The following is a 13565-nucleotide window of genomic DNA, read 5'->3' as shown; positions in this document are numbered from 1 at the left end:
GTCGCATCGTATACGTTAGGGGGTGAAACCATTCCGGAAGTTAACAAATGTAAATACCTCGGAATAACATTTAGCAGCGATCTCGGCTGGGGAGAACACGTTACAGACACAGCGGGAAAAGCATGGAGAGCGTTACACTTTGTGATGAGGGTACTAAGAAAAGGTTCTGATAAATCCAAAGAGATTGCATATAAATCACTAGTACGTCCAGTAATGGAATATGGTGCTGCATGTTGGGATCCTTACAGATTAGAACATATTAAGACACTGGAAAAGATTAAAAAATGGGCTCTTAAGTGTTGTCAGAAAAATTCACCATTAAAATGGGACACACTCACGGACAGGAGAACGCGAATTCGATTATGCGCACTGTTCAAAACATACAGAGGTGAGCCTGCCTAGAAAGAAATAAAAAATAGGTTGCAGCCGCCAAATTACTCTTCAAGGAACGACCACTCATATAAATTGAGGGAAAGAAGGCAGAGGACGGACACTGGAAAGTTTTCTTTTCTCAATCGTACTATCTGGGACTGGAATGCTTTACCTGCAGACTTACTAAAGGCTTTACCAACAACCAAAAATGTATTTAAAAATAGGCTTAAGGACCTTACTAATAGACGGTAATTATACACAGTACTTAAAGGGTGTAAATGATATGTTGTTATTGAAGTGTTGTATCAGTGAAGAATTATGTTGTGTCAGTGAAGTGTGTTGTATCAGTGAAGAAGTATGTCGTGTCAGTGCATAGTATTTGAACAGTGAAATGTTTTTGAAGTGTTAGTGAAATCAGGGTAGAATCAGTGAAATGTGTCGTAGTTCCAGTGCAGTGAGTGAGTTGACAGCGAAATGAGTGTAATGTTGAAAGGTACTTGTGCAGATATGAACATATACTCATGGGTTTTAGTTCGATCTTAGTTTTAAGATACAAATTAGAATATTTCAAATGTTATTTTAAGTGATCGTTTCATTTAATTTAGTATATTCCCTGTTGTTGTTGTTGTTATTATTATTATTATTATTAGTAGTATTAATTATTAGTATTATCATTAATTGTATTTTTAATTAATAAGTTTATTATTGTCATTATTGAGTGTAATTAGTTACCACTGCCACCGGGTATATACCCATTGAAGTGTGAATAAATACATACATACATCTCGGCCTCCCCAAAGGTCTTTTTCCCTCCGGCCTGCCAACTAACACTCTATATGCATTTCTGGATTCGCCCATACGTGCTACATGTCCTGCCCATCTCAAATGTCTGGATTTTATGTTCCTAATTATGTCAGGTGAAGTATACAATGCGTGCAGCTCTGCGTTGTGTAACTTTCTCCATTCTCTTGTAACTTCATCCCTCTTAGCCCCAAATATTTTCCTAAGATAAGTACCTAGTAACATTTTTTTTTTCAAGCTAAGTAAGATATTTTTGTCATTAAAAAATGTTTTTTTATTTTTAGCAAATATTTTCGTACTTTTTAGCACATAAAAAATAAATATATTTAAATTTTTTAGCACATAAAAATCCGCTCCCTATTCGTTAATTTAATATTTTGAAGGGATAGATTGTAAACTTAAAAATCACTCAAAGTCTAAGCAAAATAAACACAAATAAGGGTAATATTACACTTTGGCACTGGTGTTATATATATTTTTCTGTGCTCCATACTACATTTCCTAAGTTTTCAGTTTAAGGGAAGAATACATCACAACTTAATTTCAAAACATACACACTGTTCCACTTAAAAAAAATCACAATAACAAAACTCTCACAAAGGGGAAGTATTACACGCTTGTCAATGTAGACTGGTATATTAACAAATAATATAAATATGAAACTGCCTAAAATTACAAACCTGTAAGTACAATTTAACATAACACAACGGGCAACAGGCCAATATTATACAGCATTAAAATTAATTATTAGTGGAAAGCAGTTGGGAACCACCAGTCTCTTGCCAGGAGAACATACAACATCTTTCCTCACTGGAGCAAATTCTCGTTTGTCCCACAATTATCACAGACGCAGAATAAATCAGCCACTTTCCTCAACAGCTAACAGCGAGTTACCGAATTCTCTAGGATCCGATTACTCTGTTACAATTATATTACAGTAAAATAAACAAGAATAGTACTATCATTGTCCTTTTTAATATTCCTGAAGCTAAATATTCAAGATTCAAGTAATCGGGAAGAATGTGGAAACGTAAATAAAACAGCATACCCTATATTTAGGAGGATCATACATACCAGACAAAAAGGCATTCCATCCTCCACATCCAGTCGGAATGACAAAAAGGCCGCTATCTTGCAATTTCCTAATCCATATTCTAACCCCACTTCATTACAAAAATTAAAACGACACATCCTCGGTTATTTGTGAAACTAAAAAAAAAATTCAAATTGACAGAACATTTCCAGAATAATTTTAATCAAAGACTGTCTAATATCTCTAGCAATACTGGAATTTATTTTTAAAATCTAAGGCCCGGTTTCTTCAACCTTTGTTAAAATGCATCTAACATACTGTTAATTAACTGTAAGTTAAAAGTATGAATTGTCGTTAAAAATATTGCGTTTCTTCAACTTTACATTTCACATTTTAACATTCTGTTTGTTAACTCTCTTTTGGGACTACTGGGTGTTCATTTCAAAGTGTGTCATGACATCACTGTTGTTGAGTCACCGATTTGAAGCGAGTTTCAGCTTATATGTCAGAGAAGTTGCCTATTATTCAAGGCGTTCTTCAATCTGAACTTGAGAACGTGTATGGTATAACTTGAACGTCGTAGCAACAGATGGCGGTCTGTGCGCTACCATAACTCTTTCGAACTGTGTTTTGCGCCGGCAAGTCGTACGCAGGGTATTTGTTATCATTGATTGCGTACGGTAACATTCCACAACACAAATCAAATGCTTCATGTCCATGTTGACCGTCGAAGTTAATGTCAACAAATACGTACGTAATCGTCTTAACCCTCTCCCCATATCCCGACAGTACGTATTTCCAAACAGTTCACATTCCTGCCACTACCGGCGTTATCGTATGCATCGGTACGTACTCTTCAGAACGAACGCTGTACTTGCTAGGCAACTTCTCTGCCTCCTAGGTAATACACCTTTGCGGAAGTGTAGGAAGATTGAATTTTCTAGGCTCATTGGCTAGCCACATGACGGCATACAGCGAGCCATGACACACTTTGAACTGAACACCCAGTAGAGATTCTGGAGTTTAAGCATAACCTATAACCAAGTATAGGCTCACTTCTGTTTTCTGAACTCTGACAATTGCGATTCTCACTTGCTTCCATTGTTTGATTCAGAGAGGATAGAAGTCTTTCTATTCTCTCAGGTTTGATTTCTGCTTCTTTCCTTGTCTGTATCACAATAGCATGGAGCGGCGTATTGGTATTGCTGTTATGAAATGGAAAACACTGGAACAAAAAGAAATCGTGGGACTAATTTCTCTCCGTTAGAAAGAAACCTTCTGCTGGAAATTATTTCGCAGTATAAACCAATTAATGAGAATAAACAAACAAACATATCTGAGTTGAAAGCGAAAAGTGAGACTTGGCAGAAAATAGCCTATACCTTTGTATAAACTTCTGGTCTGTCAAATCACAGAAATCATCCGCTCTGTTTATGTATTCATGGATATCATTTTCTTAATAATGCAGATATATAAGTTCAGCATCTAACGCACCAGCCATATTGGATACTTCTATGCTAACAGAGAGTTAAAATGATTTAACTACATGAAATTGGACAGTTAAATTAACATAGGTTTGAAGAAATGCTTCAACTGTTAAGTTTACAGTTAAAATGGAATAACACTGTTATAATTTAACAAAGGTTGAAGAAACCGGGCCTTAGAAGGGTATATTATATTACTTTTGAAGCATCTTGGATAATGAAATATCACTTTATATTACCTCAGTAGTTAAATAAAACTGGCAGCATTTTTTTATTATTTTAAAATAGTAACTGCCATAATAATAGGACATAATTTCGTTTTCTCCAATTATACCAACAAAGATGTTTGGATTGTGGATCAATAGGAAATATATTAAGAGACTTGAACAAGCACACCTATGGCAAATCTGTTATCATTTTAACGAATGTTTTAAATACAATGTCCATATTACAACTTTTAAGTTAGGAATCTATTTTAAGTGCACTTTTTCCCTTTTACATCCTTGGCAAACAGACTCGAAAATCCGGTGTTCCTTTTGAACAATTAGATAACGGATAACTCACAATGCTCTTTTTTTTTTCTCCTGCTATTGTTCGTATTAACACAATAATATACTTCTACACAGTTATGCTACAATTGTTCCTACGCTGCCGATGTACAACTGCACTGAATGGTTCTCCATTCAGTAATAGTAGTAGTAGTAGTAGTAAAAATTAGAAGACTGCAGAGGAAGGCTGGAAAACTCAACACTTGTTTTCTGTTCACCTGGATTGCGGGTCTATGATACACAATGACCACCACACTAACTTCCATTCACACGCAGAAGGAATTTAGTATCTGCTTCCACTTTCTCATTAGTATATAAGGCCAAGTAGATATTGAACAAGTACCACGCATCACCTGAACACTTCTCAGTTGCCTGCACCACCGTCACGAAGGGAACTATACACAACTAATATACAACATCGAAGATATTCACAATGATTCAAGAAACCCTGCTAGCTCGCACTTTATCTACAAGACAATTAAAGAGGTTGAAAGCAGCATGAGTAAGATAGCTTTATGTCGTGAATACAGTAATTTCTAGAAACATAAGCAAACCGTTAAATATACCCTACGTCCCTACATTATATGTAGCAGGAACGAATTCTGATGTCATGTAAGTACACGTTAATACAAGTACCTTGAGCATTTGTCAAAAGCAATAATTATGCTCAACAAGTTTACAAAACTAAAATAATATTTTCACAGTACAGAAGCAGTTCTTAGAAAGTAAAACTTCACATATTACACTGACAACAGACCATGTATGGTTTTGCTGTTGAATTCCTATGAACCAAATGTATTCTATTCTTGTTACGTGTATTTTCATTGACAGACACCATTTGCTTTAGCAAATAGATACACACACAACAGAATCAGTGATCTACTTAAATAAACTATATTATTACTGTACACATTATCATAAATTTGATCCTCTCTGAAAATCCTTACTTTGCTGTCTCAATTCCTCTCTAATTCCATACCTGAAATATCAATGAGAGTAAGTCAACTCTTCAGTTAAATGTAAGTTTTTTAATACATAGTTATTTCAATGTGACCAAGTATTGATTGTTAAGGAACCAACCACCTCACTTACATCTCCTCCTTCATATTATTATAATTATTACTACTGTTTAATTCACACACAGTTCAGTGGCCACACTTTGCAGGTCTAAAAATGGATTTCACTTAAAAGAACGAAATAATAAACCACGATTCCTTACACAAACGCAGGAGCACTAGACTGGGTGATGTCAGTGACTGTTGCTGCTGACACCTACGTGGTTGAGTGCAATGCTATTACTCCTCATCTAAGGCACAAAGCATTGTACTAACAATGATTAACAAAGGACAAAAACTCAGTCTTTGCAAATGAACTAGCTGAACGTCTAAGTCTTCCACAAAGCTTTCCAACAGCCACTGGAACTGCAAGTACGGTTCACATCAAACAAATTCTTTCCGTCGACAACAAAACTGAAAATACTATAACTACCCTTTCAAACATTCATCAAAATAAATGACACATCCACAAAGCCTTAACCTTTAAAAGCCTCAATGTGATGGATATATTACTTATTTACCTCTCAGTCAGTTTCGTCCGTTTACAATGAAAACATAATTATTATTATAAATGCTACTGTACATTATATATCTACAAGAGGTTAAATTTTTAATTATTAATAATGAAATCTTAAGCCCTTTGGCTTAACTCACTGTTGTCTTTCAATGTTAGTGGAGTATACACGTTAATAAAGCAAAAAAATAAACGTTAAAAAAAATGTTGCAAACTGTTCTTGCTCAAGTTTCAGATGTTCAATGTGAACCAGGACTTGAACGCAATGAGGTTATGTCTGCCACTCGGCACGATTGGCCTTGCTTAACACAGTGTAATGACAGAACTTATCTTGTTTTATCAGAGGTGGGGGTGGTCTGTGTATTTCCAATCGTGTCAAAACGTCGGTAATAAAGTAAGTATGGGACACGCGGCCCTCGAGGACGAAGAACATTGCTTTCTTGCACTGCCTTCACTACGCTGTCGTCATACCGCACCCAGCCTCCGTATCCAACGTGAAACACATCTGTGATGTAATGGCCCTTCGTTGCTTCTTTCCCATCATGATACACAACTGTAAGTATAAGAAAATAGTATTAGTAATTACATACTGGTGTCAATACTTGTAATCAGTACAATCTCGAAGCTTGAAAGCTGGCTAAGCTTGAAAGATACAGTATTCGTGGGATAGTATTACAATGGTTTGCCTCTTATCTTCAAAACAGATATCAATATGTGGAAATACTACACAAAGAGCATAAAATAAATAATTATACACATAAATATAGATCCAAGAATGTTCATATTGATGTGGGTGTTCCTCACGGCTCTGTCCTGGGCCCTGTATTGCTTCTTTTATATGTTAATGATTTACCCATGTATGTAAGAAATTATTTTATGTGTATGTATCCTGATGATACTTCTGTTATTGTTAAAGATGGAAATGAACTGGATTTAGAGACAACCCGTTGTGACCTGTTAAAAGATCTCAAAACATGGTTTGATAGCAATCTGCTTCACTTAAATGTTAACAAGACCGGATATATTCACTTTCATAATTCTCAAAAAGAAAAATTTGAAGGACATTAATATTTCTATTCAAGATCAATACCTACGTAAAAGGGAAACTACTAAATTCTTGGGCGTTACATTTGATGAATGTTTGTCTTGGAGATCCCATTGCACAAGTTTAATTTCTAAACTCAATAGCATTTGTTATCAAATCAGAATTTTGAGGACGATAATAAATCACGATGTATTGTCTTTTTATTTCACACACGTTGAGTCAAGGCTTTCATATGGTATTTGTTTTTGGGGATCTGGAACCATGCTGAATGATATATTTATTGCTCAAAAGCACATTGTCATGTGCATAGCGGGCGTTGACAGGACTTTTTGTAGGGAACATTTTATACAGTATAACATTCTCACTGTTTATGGTTTATATATTTTAAATGTTTTACAATTATAAAAATCTGTCTGATTTTCATCAAAATTGTGACTTCCATACTTACGATACTCGTAACAAAAATAGTTTAACTATTCCAGCACATCATCTTACTAACATTAGCAGAACCTATATGGTTTTTGGGATCAAAATCTACAATAGTTTGCCTGATGACATCAAATATACAAAAAATTCTTTCAAATTTAGGAACTATATAAAAACGAAATTAATAAAATTGTGTCCCTACAATCTAGAGGATGCATGCATGGGCCCTTGAAATGAATAATGTATTTCTTATTTGACTTATTTTAAATTTAATGTAATTGTATGTATTTGAAAATGTCTATGCATAAAGTATGCCTTCGACAATAAAGTTCTATCTATCTATCTACCTATCTAATCTAATCTATCCTATCTATCTGTCTATCTAATCTAATCTTATCTATACTAATCTAATCTATCCTAATCTATCTATCTATCTATCTATCTATCTATCTATCTATCTATCTATCTATCTATCTATCTATCTATCTATCTATCTATCTACCTACCTACCTACCTACCTACAAAGCACTTGAGTGATCGGATATGAATATTTTTACTCAGTTATTTAGCATCGATAAAACTGGTGATAATAGAGTGACTTTCATGAATAGAGAGGGTTGATCCCAATAGCATTGAGGCTACTTGATCCTGGAAAACCTGCATAATACTATTTGTGATGCAGGTATGGGGGGAGAGGTTGCAATAAAAGGCTCTGATGCTTCTGTAGTTCCTATTGCTTACAGATGCTATGGTCATAACAGTTTGCTATTTCACGCAATTAGAAATACAGTAGAACTTGGTTATAACGTCATCCAAGGCACCTTAAAAATTATGTTGTTATAAACGAGTGTCGTAGTAAGCGAGATTAATATTATCAATCTAGTGAGGTGAAAAATGAAAAATTACAAATTTAAATAGGCTTATTTCAGATTTATGTATTCACTTTTTAGCCTACCATGAACTTAATAAAATACGCGTACAATTATAAATACGGTATTCTGTATTAAAATAGTTTGTTCAGTACTCACCAAACTTCTTTTTTACTTAGGAGTGAAGTAATCAGTCATTTTACTCTGTTGTCTCCTACTTGCCCCATACACACTCTCCAAATTACGTTCGAGTATGTTCATTATTTCAGTTACAATTTCACTGCTCCCTCCCCTACCTTCGATCCATTTGTTCAAATGCAGCAACAATTTTACCCTTGCTCTTCCAAATCATTTGGACTGTGGAATTAATTAGGCCAAACCCACGATAGACGTAAGCTTTTTTAATTCCATTCTCAATTTGATGAATTACTTCAACTTTTTCTTCCAAAACCAAGAAATGGATTCGGAACACCTCAAAATCTGTGCTTCAGTGGCTGGTCATGATAATATCTTTGAAAAATATTGGAGTGCAAGAGGTCAAATGACTTTATTGTCAAACGCCTGGCATTAGAAAACAACTTTTTCTTCCAATGTTAAAACTTTTCTTTTAGTGCCATACTGCGTTAAAATGCGTGCACTTAGTGAAAACTTCCTGTTGAAACTGACCGCACACAGATACCGTTAATACCGCATGAATTTGGACAGATTACAATGGGATGGGGAACCTGCCTGTCTTCCAGAAATCTATGACAGGAGGTGAGAGTAAAGAATATGCCAGGTTACTAGTTTTCAACAAAATATTTCTTAAAATATTTTGGTTCTTAGAAAATCGTATTCTAAACTGAAGTTGAAAATGACGTTATATGCGAGGTAGACGTGTATACGTTTGTCGTATTAAGCAATATGTGACGTTATAGGCGAGGTGTCGCACAAAACGAGGACTCTATAACCAAGTTCTACTGTACTGACATTACCTTGTGAGTACATTCTTTTCCCGATGATGATTTATATTAAAAACCAGAATGTTTAGTAAAAAAAGGTATCCCCGTAACATGCCATGAAGGCACTTGGGGGACATGGAGGTAGAGCCCCATGCTTTCCATGACCTCGGCACTAGAATGAGGTGGTGTGGTTGGCACTACGTTCTGACAGCCTTTTACCCCCAGGAAAGACCCGGTACTCAATTTTTATAGGAGGCTGAGTGAACCTCGGGGCCGTTCTGAAAGTTTGGCAACGAGAAAAAATCCTGTCACCACCTGGGATCGAACCCCAGACCTTCCAGTCCGTAGCCAGCTGCTCTACCAACTGAGCTACCTGGCCGTCACCAGAATGTTTAATACTAATCAAAATATTCATAATTTTAATATATCTAAGACACAAATCAGATCTCTATCTACTCTCTCAAGTTCAGCTGTTATAAATCTTCAATGCACTGCCTAATTATCTCAGAGCTTTGAAGGGTCAAGAGAGAAAGGAAAGTTTCACAAAAGAATTGCTCTTCCGAGAAAAAAGTGTGCACACACAGAAGCGCACATGCACACCCACACAGATTACACACTTATTTTTCCTTGTCTGTTCCGCCGTAAAGCCCAACATTCAGATGTCAGGTTCAGAAACTTGGAACACATCAAAGAATCTCCCCATCTCAACCATCAGAACGACAGAGAGTACAGAAGAGATTTCTTTGGCAAATGCTCTACCACAGGTGTAACGCTGATACATTAAACATAAAATGTACCTGCTGACTCCATGTGGATAATGAATAAATTTCCGCACTACAATCAATTTTCGAAAGAAATTTAATGAACACCTGACAAACAAAGGGTAAATATTTAGATTCACAGTGTTTTTAATACGATTGAAAATGAGTGGCAAGAAAGGCGAAGATATAAAATTATGTTCAAGCACCAATTCCCAACTTAATTTACTGGAATTTACTCCTGCTTAAGAAACAAAAAACCTTACTCTGCTTCCCACATCCCTTCACCTAACAATCGAGATTTTTAAAAATAATACAATGAAACCAATTTCATGAATAATTTACGTCTACACTCTTCAAACTGACTCAAAATGAAATAAATCATTGGTCAATACCAGCCAGTTACAAGCTTCGATAACGAGGCATTAAAAATTTGGAGTCTGTACTTCCATATCTTACAATGTTAAATTTGGGTGCACTTTTCTCAGAAGTTACAAAAGGTACAAATATGGAAAAAAAATAGGGCATATAATGTAACATATTGTTATGTATACAAGCAGTTAAATAAATTTAAAATTTCCCTGAATGGTTGACAAAATATTTTTTTTTTCATTGAAAACATTTTCTGCATTAAGAATCAATATAACATTTTTTTTTTTTATTTTTGCTTGAGATGAAAATAATCTTAATATTTTTAGCCTAATGTGTAAAATGCCATGATATTGATATTGTATATGAATTTCAGCCTTCTGGGTACAATACTTTCTGAGAAAAGTGCACAAATGTCACACAAAATAAGTACAGAAAAAATGTGTCAAAAGTTTCCATATCTTACAATGTTAAATTCCTAAATTTTGGATGCACTTTTTTCAGAAGTTATAAAAGATACAAATGTAGACAAAATAGGGCATATGTAACACACTTTTATGTATGCAGCCGACTAAATAAATTTAAAATTCCACTGAGCGATTAGCAAAAAAATTTTTTTCCATTGATAACATTTTTTGCATTAAGAATTACTACAAATTATTATTATTATTATTTATTTATTTTTTTTTTTTTGCTGAAGATAGGGCTAAAAGCTCACAATTAGAAGAAATAAAATTGTATCTTTTACACATATTAAACTCCCAAAAAACGATAAAAACCAAAATTTCATTTTTTTTGTGTGTACAGATTCCCCTTAACTTCTTGATCTCGAAGAATTAATTACAAAATAAAACATCTACACATGCTGTTTCACAGGGACAGGGCATTCCTTACGATAACACTTATCCACAATAACCTAATATTGTTGACATATACAGCAGACAGAGTAATGGAAGTATTTTAATTTAACAATTGAGGACCGTTTTTGCAAAACTTGCTAACTGAAAAAAACTAAATTTTACAAGAGAGAGAAAACACTACAGTAAGCAAGTTTTGCTGTAACTCTTACTTATAGCAGAAAGCAAGTTTTGAAAAAACGATCACACTTTGACGCACTACAATGAAGAGAAATAATTCATTTTTACTAAGACACCTTGAACATCATGTAGAGGGCTGCCTTATGTTAATGAATCCATCAAAATCTCAATTTTGCAAATTTTCCAGTTAGCAAGTTTTGCAAAAACGGTCCTCAATTATACTTATTGCACTCACAACTCTGTAAACAGACCTGCATAGAATTGGAATATATCAGTCCCCTAACTGCCCATTGTGCAACTCAAACCAAGAAATGGATTTGGAACACCTCAAAATCTGTGCTTCAGTGGCTGACCATGATAATATCTTTGAAAAATATTGGAGTGCGAGAGGTCAAATGACTTTACTGTCAAACGCCTGGCATTAGAAAACAACAACTCTGTAAACAGTCGACTGCAGAACTTCACACAAATATGTATTTTTATTGACTGTACATATTACCTAAAAACTTCGTATTTCTTTGCTGATCATGTCTTACAAGTTCAAATACCGTCAGGTTTATTTTGCATACTGAAGTTTTGCCATAAATGCATAGTAAGAGCAAATGAAGAGCATAGGAGAAGGACGTGCTATGTTCCACTTTAGCAAATTTTTCAGGAAAACAATTTAGTTTGACTCTAGCACGGTCCTTCCCTGTACGCCAAATATAAAATCTGTTATAGCATTTGGACTGTTCAGAGTATCAGTTTGATACATAAAAAATTTAAAATGGAAGTTCCCACTTTCTATACTATCTCCTGTACATACTTTGACTTTGTGACCTTTGTCATAGTTATCGCAAGCCTAAGAATCTCGTACTGTATTGTGTTGTATTCTGATACAATCTGTATCTTTTTTTTTTAATGGGTTATTTTACGACGCTTTTTCAACATCTAGGTTATTTAGCGTCTGAATGAAATGAAGGTGATAATGCTGGTGAAATGAGTCCGGGGTCCATCACCGAAAGTTACCCAGCATTTGCTCGTATTGGGTTGAGGGAAAACCCTGGATAAAACCTCAACCAGGTAACTTGCCCCGACCAGGATTCGAATCCGGGCCACCTGGTTTCGCAGCCAGATGCGCTGACCGTTACTCCACAGGTGTGGACAACTATCTGCGTCGAAATGTTTGAATACAAGAGACCAAATGGACGCAATGACTGAGAATACATGATAAATTTAGACTAACACTATCATGCACATCGAAAATGAAGACACCATAGCAATTACGTAATATACATGGGGCAAATCGTAAAACAGAGAACGCTAAGCTCTGCCCACGACCCCTTTCCACTTTTCCTCTACAAGCTCACCACACACTCTAGCAGAAAAGAGTGGAAATAGGGGTTTAGGGTGTGGTGACATCTAGTGGAGGAAAGTAGAACAAAAAGATTGAATGCGGCATCTATGAAGCAAAAGGGAAACTTTGTCCTGTTTACCTCTGACTCTCTCTCTAGTCTCTCTTCCTTGCTTCACGTCTCTCTCTTTTTTTTTTTTATTATGACTTTGTGGAGGCTAGTATACGATCCGTCGATCTTCCTAACGAAACACACGCTTTAGACCTCTCAGCTACCGAGACGAGTTGGTGGTAGAAGGGAAAATGAATCTACTTATGTTCAAGGGAACTGCCATAATGTATTGCAGAAATGCAATGTGTGTCATTGGATAGGTCTTGTTGTAAAATACGAAATACGTGCTAGGTGGTAGGCAGTGATCCACTAGTGTTGTTTTATTCAAAGTATGAGTTAGTTCGAGGAAAAAAACATGTGTCGAATGCACATTACATGTGGTTGTGGATTGCCCATGGTTGTTGTCTAATGGACATTAATTTGGTTGTATTATGTTGTGTTGTAAAATGTCAAATACATGCGAGGCGGTAGGCAGTGATCCACCGAAGCGGGGCAGATAGTAGAGAGAGAGAGCAGGTTCCGAGTGGCAAGGGTGGGGATAACTTCCCCTACTGGTGTTCGCTGTTTTACAATTTATCCTATACACGTGAACACTCAGTCTCTCGCCTCCCTCTCCTCTCTCCACCTCTTCATGTTCAATTAAAGAAAAACTTACCAGCAAATAATTTGTATTGCTTTTGTTTTGGTCCATATTTCCTACTTGATGATGACATGAGTTCTGTAAATAAAAAACAAAAGCATATCATGATCTGTAGTTTGTAACATCTTAAGACACTTTGGAATAAATTATTGTACAAGATGCAGAACACTATTACAGTAAAACCCCATTTCAAAGGGATTTTTAACATTCCCGTTTTTAAGAGATAAT

At 35.4% G+C, this 13565-nt stretch overlaps 1 protein-coding gene across 2 annotated transcripts in view; it reads right to left on the bottom strand.

Annotated features, from left to right (window-relative positions):
- Usp10 (ubiquitin specific protease 10) overlaps window positions 1-13565 on the bottom strand; it is a 101466-nt gene that overhangs the window by 2128 nt on the left and 85773 nt on the right. For both annotated transcript variants that reach the window (XM_069831953.1, XM_069831954.1), the window contains 2 exons: window positions 13353-13415; window positions 1155-6360 (listed from right to left, as the gene is read on the bottom strand). In XM_069831953.1, the coding sequence (XP_069688054.1) occupies window positions 6134-6360; window positions 13353-13415 (290 nt within the window). In that variant the 3' untranslated portion in view covers window positions 1155-6133. The remainder of the gene's footprint in view (window positions 1-1154; window positions 6361-13352; window positions 13416-13565) is intronic.

Source organism: Periplaneta americana, chromosome 7, assembly GCF_040183065.1.
Source record: "Periplaneta americana isolate PAMFEO1 chromosome 7, P.americana_PAMFEO1_priV1, whole genome shotgun sequence".
Lineage (NCBI taxonomy): Eukaryota > Metazoa > Arthropoda > Insecta > Blattodea > Blattidae > Periplaneta > Periplaneta americana.
Note: the sequence above shows the minus strand (reverse complement) of the source record. Positions and strands in the feature narration are given on the sequence as shown.